We start from the raw sequence: 12,585 nt of genomic DNA, 5'->3' as shown, positions 1-12,585 counted from the left end.
ATATATATATATATATATATATATATTATATTAGGTCGTCTCACATGAAATGTCATATTTTAAATGGTTTTCTATAAATGGATTTTTAATGAGCTTCTATGTATTATGCTTGTGTTTACCCTTAACTCTTTTTTGTTCTATTATTCAAAATTGCTACCCACAGTTCTTATGACAATGTTGACAACCGAACAATACCGAGTGATTTTCTTGTACGAATACAAGTTGGGTCACTCTGCCACTGAAGCTCTACAAAACATGAAACGGGCTTTTGGTAATGATTCTGTTGACATTAGAACCACTCCGAGATGGTTCCAAAGATTTCATTCAGGAAATGAAGGCCTTAAAAGTGAACCAGGAGGGGGAACAAAATCAGTTATTCAGCATGATGAATTGAAAGCTTTGATTAAACAAAATCTGAGAACAATCTGAAAAATTGGATCAGAGCTGCAGACATCTCCTGCAATTGTATCTTAAAACTTGAAGAAAATTGGAAAAGTCAAAAAGATGGATAGGTTTGTTCCCCATCAATTTAAACACATTCAAAGAAACCGACGCCTTACAGTGTGTTCCCTGTTGATTTCTTGGTTGGAAAGAGAATCATTTTTGTATTGATTCATTACATGTGATGAGAAATGGATACTCTTTGATAACAGCAGGGGGACAGGACAGTGCTTAGATGCAGAAGAGTTGCCAAAACACTACCCCAAACCACCATTGCACCCTAAAAAGTTGATGGACACTATATGGTGGTCAACAAAGGGGGTTATTCATTATTCATTCTTGCAACAAGGAAAAACTGTAACAGCAACATCCTAGTGTCAGGAAATTGATTGTTTGCATGAAAAATTAATAAAGAAGCAACCCAGATTAGCGAAGAGAGATGGCCCAATTTTGCTTCATGATAATGCACAGCCTCCTCACACTTCTCAAGCTACAGTCCACAAGTTGCAAAGCCTGAATTATGAAATTTTGGCACATCCTCCTTATATCTCTCCTACTGATTATCACATATCTAAATGCTTCGAGCTACATGCAATAAAACATTCATTGATAATAAAACATTCACTGATCAGTGAATGTATTTCACTTGAAATCTATATGTTTTCAAAGGCAGATAGACACTGGCAGCCAGCAAGCCATGCTACTCCAGACTGATGATGAGCAATGACTCTGAAACTAATCTCTAAATGCTGGCTTTGCTGGGCAGAGGTGCTTGTCTCCACTTTGAAAACATAAAGACACAGGAAATGTGTCAGGTCCAACAGGAAACGGTGTTTCCTAGGGCTAAATAACAGTAGCATTCTTCCCTTTCATGGGACTGTCACATTAAGTTGACAACATACTATCACTCTATTGTGCTGCTACTGCATAAATCTCTCTGAGAGATTTAGAAATGTATTATTTCCAAAGAAGAGATAATTGAAGCATTCAATATCAGTGTAAAAGATGACAAATTCTTTGAAGATGGAATATATGCCTTAGGAATATTGTATGAAGTTCATAAATGAACAAGGACCATATTTTAATTAAATAAATATTCTAAAACTTAAAAAGCAATTTTAATGTTTCCTTTTACAAATGCGACATTTCATGTGAGACAACCCGATACGATTTTATTAAATATTTTATACAGACAGGATAAATCCATGACAAAAACTAAATAATAAATATATTCCGTGTGAATTCGTCTTTTTCTAAACCATGACCCTAAAGAAACTTTATGTATAGGGGAACTGTGATTATAGATATCAGAAAAAAATATATATAAGTCAAAACAATTTGATGGCCTTTTATGGTTTTTATAATTATTTATCATCATCATCATTGTTGAACGTCCGTTTTCCATGCTAGCATGGGTTGACAGTTCGGCCAGGATCTGGGAAGCCAGGAGGCTGCACCAGGCTCCAGTCTGATCTGGCAGTGTTTCTACAGGTGAATGCCCTTCCTAATGCCAACCACTCTGTGAGTGTAGTAGGTGTTTTTTACATGCCAGGGGAGGCTGGCAGTGGCCACAATTGGATGGTGCTTTTTACGTGCCACCAGCACAGGTATCACAACTACATTTTCCATTTGATTTTTTATTTTGATGTTGATGTACTTGACTCAATAGGTCTCCTCAAGCACAGCAGGTTGCCCTACGATCCAAGGTAAGCACAGCAGGTCATTCTGCGATCCAAGGTACTTTGGATGGGCTGGGGCTTCTATGTGAAGCTGGTGCAGGAAACAGCCATGAACTCGTTATTTGTCGGGTCTTCGCAGTCACAGCATATCTCCAGAGGTCTCGGTCTTTCGTCATTGCGTCAGGCTCAACGTTCGAAGGTCATGCTTGACCACCTCATCCCATGTCTTCCTGGGTCTACCTCTACCCCAGATTCCTTCAACTGTTTGGGAGCGGCACTTCTTCACACATCTCTCCTCATCCATCCGTAGTACATGACCATACCAGCACAAATGTCTCTCTTACATGCCACATCCAATGCTTCTTATGTCCAGCATTTCTCTCAGGACTCTTACACTCTGTAGTGTGTGCACACTGACATTACACGTCCAGAGGATCATGCTAGCTTCATTTCTTTCGAGCCTGCACATATCCTCTGCAATCACAGCCCATGCTTCACTACCATGAAGCATGGCAGTTCGCACACATGTGTCGTACAATCTACCTTTCACTCTGAGCGAGAGACCCTTTGTCACCAGTAGGGGTAGAAGCTTTCTAAACTTTGCCCAGGTTATTCATATTCTAGTGGTGACACTCTCTGGGCATCCACCTCCACTATTAACTTGATCACCTAGGTAGTAGAAACTATCAACTATTTCTAGTTTCTTCCCCTGGAGTGTGATGGAATCTATTTTCTGAGTATCTGTAGTGTCTATTGCCCCTGTGCATCTGCTGCACACGAAAGCTATCTTCTCGGTTAATTTTCCTTTGATGTTGCTGCACCTCTTATGCGTCCATAGCTTACACTGGGTACATCTTATGGAGTTTTTACCTGCACCTTTTCTACAGATCGAGCAGGGCCACCTACGTGAGGGGGTGTGTGATGAGTTTGCCTTCCTACTTACTATAACTTTGGTGTTTGCTACATTTACTCTGAGGTCTTTTGATTCTAAACCTAGCTTCCACATCTGAAATTTCTTTTCTAGTTCCGGTAGTGATTCTGCTATGAGAGCCAGGTCATCAGCATAGAGGAGCTCCCAGGGGCAACCCGTCTTGAATTCCTCTGTTATTGCCTGGAGGACTATGATGAATAAAAGGGGACTGAGGGCTGAACCTTGGTGGACCCCTACTTCTACCCAGAATTCTTCACTATACTCATTGCCAATCCTAACCTTACTAACAGCCTCTCTGTATAGGGCCTGTACAGCCCTCATTAACCATTCGTCTATCTCCAGTTTCCGCATTGCCCACTAGATAAGGGATCTGGGGACCCTGTCAAAGGCTTTCTCCAAGTCCACGAAAGCTACGTAGAGGGGTTTATCTTTAGCTAGGTATTTCTCCTGCAGTTGTCGAACCAGGAATATGGCATCAGTGGTGCTTCTACCTGGAACAAAACCAAACTGCATCTCATCTAAGCAGACTCTCTCCCCAATGAGATAGACTATGACCCTCTCTGTGACCTTCATCACCTGATCCAGCAGTTTAATACCCCAGTAGTTATTTATGTTATATAATATTGTTATGTTATATTCTATTCATAGTATTTAATGTAATATTGTAATATAAATAAATTATTGGATTGTCAATAGTATGTCTCTATATTTTATCTTTATAATTGAATTATACCAATATTTATATGGCATCCAACTGACGCATACCAGTGACTGGGATGTTTAACCCATTTGAAGCATTTCTTTTCCTCAGTTTGTTACTTTATATATATGTAAAAATTAACACTTTCTTCCCCAAGCTTAGAATCGAAACTAAATCTAAGGATTCTGGGTCATCTAAACCACCACAACCAACAGGCACGAAAAAAGGTTTTCTTTGTCCCGTCAGAAAAATGATAAATCATCTCCCTTTGACCTATGACCTCAGCCACGTCAGGCAAAGTTCAAATGGACAGGAGCTGACCTATTTAGGCACAATCTCTGCTGCTGTATGTCTGTCCTTCTAGCTGCCACAGCTGTTAGAAATACGATGGTCAGCAGAGGGAGAGACAAGGAAAGGCCCACAACGCAGACAGAAGGCTTTGACAGTCATGCAGAGAACGAGAGAAATGTTTGAATGAAGTTTCATGGCAGACTACCTTCTCAGATGAACTACGCATACACACACACACACATATTCAGTTCTGAAATATCACCTCTACAGATGTGCCATGTTTCTATTACTAGCAACTCGTTGCAGTTGTCAACAATTACATGTAGTGAAGAATATTGTATACCAAAGGCAAACACAATTCAGTAAATAAATCATTTTAACTATGAACTGATGTCATTTATTTATTTACTTCAAAGGCGTCCACATGCCTATCGCATTTGTTCACCTGATACACATTTAACCACTACACACACACACACACACACACACAAACACACATATATATCTTTTACTCTTTTACTTGTTTCAGTCATTAGACTGTGGCCATGCTGGGGCACTGCCTTGAAGAATTTTTTTTTAAAGTCTGGTACATATTTTATCAGTCTATTTTGCCAATCTGCTAAGTTATGGAGGGACGTAAACATAACTATTATCAAGCAGTGGTGATAGTGGAGACAAACACAAATACAAAGACATACACACACACACACACGACGGGCTTCTTTCAGTTTCTCATCGACTGATTATAAGCCTTGTTCCTTTTCTATCAACTCCATATGCATAAAGAAACTGAAGAAACTTAGAAAAGCAGAAAGAAAAAGAGTTCGAATATTGGTAAAGTAATAAGGAATCAGTAGCTGAAACTAATTCCAAACTATACTCACTGAATTCTTTTGAAAATCTTACTGTACAGCTTTTGTTCCTCGGGTGACAATGTCAGCTTGTAATTTGATAGTTTCTTCTTGGTCATTTTAATCTGGAAAAAATAATTTGCTTTAAATCAGTTACTTGTTGTTGTTGTTGTCAGTGTTGTTGTCTAGACCAAGCTCTTATCAGGCTGAACTATATTCCAAAACATTTTCTTCTTGACTAACCCATCTTTTGCTCAGAAATACTGTCTCTAGGGGAAAACCATCGGCCTACCACCACAAAATTGAGATCTTGTAAAACCGCCCAACCCATTTCAGATGGAAACAGATGTTAAATGATAATAATGATGGATTAATCGATCCTCATTGATTTCAGTGGAGTCAGGAAATTCTGAGTTGTGACATCATCATCATCATCATCATGCATGCATCATGCTTCAATGTAAACTTTGGCAATGGTTTCTACAGCGGAATGCCCTTCCTAACGCCAACTTTTCCAGTTTATACTGAATACCTTTCTTGTGCCATAGCTGACATTCATAAGTTTTCCAAGGCCATTTACTTGTTTCAATCATTAGACTGTGGCCATGCTGGGGCACTGCCTTGAAGAAATTTTTTTTAAGTCTGGTACTTATTTTATCAGTCTCTTTTGCCAAACTGCTAAGTTATGGGGGGACATAAACATAACTATTATCAAGCAGTGGTGATGGTAGAGACACACACAAATACAAAGACACACACACACACACACAACACACACACACACACATACATATGACAGGCTTCTTTCAGTTTCAGAGTAAAAGAAAAGTGACCACCACATCTGAATTGCAGTTTCAGTTTGTGGCACGACTTCATCATCATCATTTAATGTCTGCTTTCCATGCTGCAAAACAGACGTTTGGATGGTTTGACAGGTGATGGCCAGCTGGAGCGCTGCCCGGGTTCCATGCCTGTTTAGGCATGGTTTCTATGGCTGGATGCCCTTCCTAATGCCAACCACTTTAGAGAGTGTATTGGTTGCTTTTACACAGCACTGGCAGGGGTACATTTACATGGCACTGGCATGGGTGTTTTATCACGTGGCACCAGCACCCACAAGCCTGCAAGATTAGGAAGGCTCAGCTGAAGAAGAATGCAGGGGACATGCCCCTGTACACAAGGACAACCATGCTTTTACTTGGATTGGCATGTTTTCTCAAGCACAGCAAACTGCCAGGTGTCTGGGTCCTGTCATTCCTTTTGGGTCCCGACGGCTGTAGATCTTTTCTCACCACTTCATCTCACATCTTCCTGGGTCTACCCCTTCCACAATCAGAGATCAGCACCTCCTGATGCAACTGTCTTCATTCATACACATTTCATGGCCATACCAGTGCAGTTTTCTCTCTTGCACACTATTCTGATGCCTCGTATACCCAGTTTTTCTCTAAAATCACTTACACTGTCATATATGTACACTAACATTACCGATCCAGTGGAGCATACTGGCTTCATTTCTTTCAAGCCTCCACATATCCTCAGTAGTCACAGCTCATGTCTCACTGCCAAGTAGCATACCAGTTTTTAAGAAATTTGGTAAAACAAAACATCCTATTTACCAGTGGTTTCCCATTCACCGTCTGATCTTTGGTTCTTCTTAACAATAAAGATTGTACAATGATGTTCAAGCGAGTTTTACCTGTTCCTGTAACAAAAGTCAAGCAAAGAGATCACTGTTATTTGGCAAACACTGTAAAAAAAGCAAGCAGCAGAGAACACAGCAGAGTTTCACACTTCAGTTGAAGTCATTTCACCTTAAGAAAATGAGATGACAAAAGAGTAAACGATTATCTTGTGAACTTCATTAGCTTACAGCTGTTTCAAGGTTCGAATGAAGTTATAAGGTGTTAATCAGGCACTTCTTATAACAGAAACAACTGTAAGCTAATGAAGTTCACAAGATAATTGTTTATTCCTTCGTCATCTCATTTTCTTCTTACAGGTCTATATTCGTCTAATATTTCTTTCTAAAGCATACATATATTGAGTTCTACACCTGGTTATTAGTTCCACAATGCCTTAATAAAATATTAAAACATTATTTCACCTTACATAAACAATGAAAACAGAGTCACATGCTGTACTGCAAGAAAGCCAAAAGTCTAAAGACACCTTTATCGGGAATCAGGTGAAGAAGAATATGATGAAAAGTGTATCCAGCACCAAAGACTATCCTCACAAGAAGTGTTCAGAAGAAGAGAGCAAGCGACTGGAAAGGATGCACAGGGACTAACGAGATCAAAGATTGGACCGGAGACAAGAAAATGGCTGAGTGTATGCATCCAGCACGACACGGAGGAGACTGGAGAATTTTGGCAAGCTAACCGCTGGACATCTAATTGATGGCTGAAGCTATTAACCTTTTCGATACCAACCAGCCTAAAACTGCCCCTACACCTGTGAAAGAAATTTCTTCTCTTGAAGGGTTTTAACTTAAAACCTACCATTTCATGTTAATTTATGTTCTAAACACCAGCTTAATAACGACAGAATTCTTCACTGTTTTTGAAATTACTTCAAACAAAGGTAGTGTACATATACCAAGAGAAAGGTAGTATGTATGTGTGTGTGTGTATATGTATATATATATATATATATACATACACACCAAGAGAAATATGGTAACAAAAGGATTAATGCCATTGGAAACACCCAGACCTCCCATTTCTTTTGTTTTAAAAACTCAAAGACTTGTGCCAATCTTTCTGTTCTCTTTCACTTGTTTCAGTCATTGTACAGCATCGAAGGGTTTTAGTTGAACAAATTGATCCTAGAACATATTTCTAAGTCTGGTACTTTTGTTATTGATCTCGTTTGTTGAACTGCTAAGTTATGGTGACATAAACATTGCATTCCTAACTGTGTCCCTGGGAAGAGCTTCAAACACTTCCTTAATCTTGGCCACCAGCTCAGCCTTGGGGCTGCTGGCAGAGCAGAAGGTGTTTTTCTCAACCATGCCCCTTGCAATCTATGGAATTACAATCAGGGAGGTTAGGAGGTCAGAAACTGAGGCTGGCAAAGTCCCCAAAATTCTCCAACAACCACTTTTGACTCTTTCTTCTGGAGGAATGTTGAGGTGCCAGATCTTACTGCCACACATGACCTTCCAACAGAAACCCTCTCCGGTCAGCGACTGACCAGCCTCCAGCAGCTTCACATAGCTATCTGAATTGATCCTAAACCCCATTCAAAGATCTGGGATAAATTCTGTCATGTGGATGCAGTCAGAATGCCTGCTGCGTCCCTTCCTGCCGGCCATGGCTTCATAGCCTTCATTGCAACTGTCCATGTCACATCTTACAGCCTTTACAGTGTTCACAGAGGATTGAACAGCAGTCATAACATCGGCATTTTGATGTCAAGCGTGAATCATCCAGATACAGGCAACTCTTTTCCAATATTCGGATGCTTTCCAGTCCTCCACTTCAACTAACTTTTTCTCAACTACAGCTTTTTTCTTCATGTTCTACATTGCCATTGACTGTTTGCCAAAAAGGAGATATAAAAATCAAATTTAACCCAAAAACCCAGTGTATATATGTAAATGTGTGTGTACAGTAATCTCTCAACTATCACAGGTGTTACATTCCAAAACACCCAATGATAGGTGAAAATCTGCGAAGTAGAAACGATATGCCAAGGGATTACTGTATACACATATATCTCTGGTTAAGTTGAAACGACTTACGTCATTTCCGAAGATACATCAGTCTTTCTAGAATATTAAATAAATATTCAATACAGTATTAATTTACATTGCCTGGCAAAACAGCAATAATGTTCATACTAAACTGTACTATTAGTCCTGGGTTGTATTGATTGGTTACACTTGTAATCGGGAAATAAATTTTTAAAAAAAGCAATAGAAACATAATCTGTATAGCATATTAAAATTAATGTTAAAGTACAGAATGCATCATCAAGAATTAAATTTCATTCAAAAACAAAAGCATTAAAAGTTACAGGTTAAAAGTAATACAAATTACAACAAGTGTACTAGTTCAGATGTTTTCTGATAGGTGGCATTCATGCGCCAGCTGCAAGCTTTTCAAATGTGTTCATGTTGACTATGCTGTAAAATTTGGTATTTCTGATATTTTTGCAATTTACATTTTAGCCCTTTTAGCCCCATGGCTCCGAAAAAGAATCCTAGTGAAATTGGTAAGCGCAAAGCTATATTGTTGGAAGATGAAGTGGATGTGATGAAACGATACGAAGAGGATGAAAAGATTGTAGCCATTGCATGATCGTTTGGGATGATCCGTAAAACCGTAAAGATAGGATTATGGCACATCTGAAAGATGATGTTCCAGCGATGAAAAACATTATCATCAACAAGAGGACGAATCTACAAAGAGATGGAAGAGCTTCTTGCCTTTTGGATTGAAAAGCAGAATCGTCAGCAAGCAAATTGCAGACAGGAAATAATTCAGGAGAAAGCATTGTCTTTGTTTGAAGATTTGAAAAAAAAATATTCAGATGAGAAAGACGTAGAATTTAAGGCAGCAGCAGAATTTGCACTCTCTCAAAAAACAAGGTGAAAGTGCATCAGCTGATGATGTTGCTGCAGTGGAATTTCCTGCTACATTAGCGAAGATTATTAAAGATAATGGATTTCTATTGTTTGTTCCTTCTCGAGCCATGCCTGTCTCATAAGGGCCAGTTTCCCGGTTTCCTTGGCATATAGGTTCCCCACCTGGACAGGACGCCGGTCCATCGCAGGTGAGCTGCAAGATGCAGGAGGAAAGAGTGAGAGAAAGTTGTGGCGAAAAAGTCAGCAGAAGTTTGCCATTACCTTCTGCCGGAACTACGTGGAGCTTAGGTGTTTCACTCATAAACACCCACATCACCCGGTCTGAGATTCGAACTTGCGATCCCTTGACTGCGAGTCCACTGCTCTAACCACTAGGCCATGTGCCTCCACAATAGATTTCTACCTGAACAAATATTCAATGTTGATGAAACCGGTATCTACTGGAAAAAATTACCAGATCATTCTTTCATATCCAAGGAAGAGAAAAGAATTCCTGGTTACAAAATATCAAAAGAATGTTTGACCTTAATGTTGATGATGTTGGGAGGTAATTGTGCAGGTGATAGCAAGCTAAAACCACTGCTTGTGTATCATGCGCTGAACACCCTAGTTCCTAAGAACGTACCTAAGGCATCCCTTCCTGTAATATAGATGGCTAATTCAAAGGCTTGGGTCACTGTCATTAATTTTGAAGAATGGCTTTTCCATCATTTTGTTCCTGAAGCAGAAAAGTACTGTAAGGCTAAAGGGAGTTCCTTTTAAAGTTCTGCTTGTCTTAAATAACACTCCAGGCCACCCGTAAAACATCAGAGGTATCCATCCCAATGTTACCATTAACACTACCTCACTGCTGCAACCAACTGACCAGGGGATAATTGCCATCTTTAAGTGCTATTATATAAAGCATACATTACACCAAGCAATATGTGCAACTGACATCGACGAAAGCATTTCAGTCCATGACTTTTGGAAAAGTTATGACATCTGCAAAGCCATAGTGAACATAGCAGCTGTGAGGAATGAGATGAAGACCACGGCTCTGAATGGTGTGTGGAAGGAACTGTGCCCACAATTTGTCAGTGACTTTAAGGGCTTTGACAATGTTGTTGAGAACAAGACGTTGGTGGAGTTGAGCAATGAACTGGAATTGGAGTTGGGAGAAGAGGATTTTAATGAATTATTTGAAAAAGATAAACAGTCCCCGATAAACAAAGAGTTGAAGGAACTTGATTAACGACAGAAAAAGGAAGAAGAAAAACCTGATCCCAGGACTAATCATTTTACGTTGAAGAAAATGCAAGAGGCTTTTTCTCATGAAGATAAATGTCTTGCTTTAATTGAGGAAATGGATCCCAGTGCACAACCCCCAATGTTTTGTAAAAATATTGGGGGTTGTCAAGATACTTTTGCAACTTATTACCTAATCCTTGAAGAGAAGAAGAAAAAGACAGTTCAAGGAACTTTAGACGAGTTCACACAACGATCTACACCATCGGAATAGGAGTCAGCTGACCATCCCCAACCATCGACATCCTAGTGAGTAATCTCCTCCTCCTCTTACACCAGCCTCAACAAGTAACACCTACATCAGCCATCAGGTAGGTAACAGTACAGTATTTGAAATTATTTCCTTCTAATATAAAAGCAGCCAAGGCTTGCCTAACAATTTACCAAATTCACAGGCTAACATAAAAACAATTTAGGCTAGCCTAGGTTTTAATTATTACACGTACAGGCATACCTCGACTTAGTCATTTTGATTTTAGTCGTTCCCAATTATACATCAGTTTTCAAAAATAATATATAGAAAAATAAAAATCAAGTTAAGTCATTTTACTCGACTTTACGTCTGTCCACCACAAATATTGGAATCGTGAAATCACTAGAGAACCGTTAAAAGCACATAAAATCAGGTTACTGTACAATAAATAAGAATAAAAGCATATAAAATCATATTAAAATACGTACAGTAAATGTTAAGACACACACCATAAAGTAGTGTAGCTTAGTGAACGAAATCATGAAATCAGCTGTGTTGTTTTATTTATCGGTCTTTCGGAGCTCATATTGCACTGTAGTTCCAATATCTACTGTTAGGTGTCATTATCACACGTGATTCCCGTGATTGTTTTGAATTCAGATTTGCTTAGGTCAGTTTATTGGCTACTTTCTCATTCTCATTCATTTGTGACTTTATTTTTTGTCCCCATGGCTCCGAAGAAAATTCATAGTGAAAGCGCTAAGCGCCATGCTATAGCGCTGGAAGATAAACTGGCTGTGATAAAACACTGTGAAAAAGTGATAGCAACGGCACAATCTTTTGGGATGAGTCGCACAACTATATAGAGACGATTTTACATAATAAGGACAAAATTTTAGCACACATGGTTTTTATTAACCATGTATTGTTGAAAATACAGCTGAAGAGTAGCAATTGCAGGTAAACGAATGGACAGAATGACAAAAATAATTCAGGAGATAAAGATGCCTATCTCTCAACTGCCAGTTGTTCACAACTTCTCTTATCCTCAGTTTGATTGTCTTGGATCACTCTCATTGGAATCGCCATAAATGCCCGACTTTAAAATAAAAAGAAAGAAAAAAGGTAAAAGAAAGGAAATACTTGCTCTCGTTGCTTTCCACCTGATTTTTCCATACTTTATATTCGTCAAATGGTCTAAAACGTAGGAATCTGAATTCAAGAGGAAAATAATGGAAACAAGTAAATAAGTTGTTAGTGTTGCCCAAGACATCATCCACATGATGGTAAATGAGTGGAAAGCAGACATGCGTTCCAGCAGCTTACATTCAGAGCTTTACTTGGGTTACATGGTTAAGAAGGGCACTTTGCAAATACATGGTTTTAAGTTCAATCCCAGGTGTCTCCTACTATAGTTTCAGATATTCACGCACATATTTGTGTGTGCATACATGTAGAGATATGTAAATGTATATGCATATCATCATCATTTAACATCCTTTTTCCATGCTGGCATGGGTTGGAAGGTTTGACTGGGGTCTGGGAAGCCAGAAGATGACTGCACCAGGTTCCACTGTCTGCTTTGGCATGTATTATAAATGTATACACAAGGCAGAAA

General features: G+C 39.1%; 1 protein-coding gene across 3 annotated transcripts in view; it reads right to left on the bottom strand.

Annotated features, from left to right (window-relative positions):
• Positions 1–12,585, bottom strand: part of LOC115218510 (transcription termination factor 2) — an 82,778-nt gene that overhangs the window by 17,008 nt on the left and 53,185 nt on the right. For all 3 annotated transcript variants that reach the window (XM_036508105.1, XM_036508106.1, XM_036508107.1), the window contains exons 17-19: positions 12,115–12,179; positions 6,513–6,598; positions 4,927–5,018 (exon numbers count right to left, since the gene is read on the bottom strand). In XM_036508105.1, the coding sequence (XP_036363998.1) occupies positions 4,927–5,018; positions 6,513–6,598; positions 12,115–12,179 (243 nt within the window). The remainder of the gene's footprint in view (positions 1–4,926; positions 5,019–6,512; positions 6,599–12,114; positions 12,180–12,585) is intronic.

Source organism: Octopus sinensis, linkage group LG13 (assembly GCF_006345805.1).
Source record: "Octopus sinensis linkage group LG13, ASM634580v1, whole genome shotgun sequence".
Taxonomy (NCBI): Eukaryota; Metazoa; Mollusca; class Cephalopoda; order Octopoda; family Octopodidae; genus Octopus; species Octopus sinensis.
The sequence above is the reverse complement of the archived record's forward strand: the minus strand, read 5'-3'. Positions and strand labels throughout refer to the sequence as shown.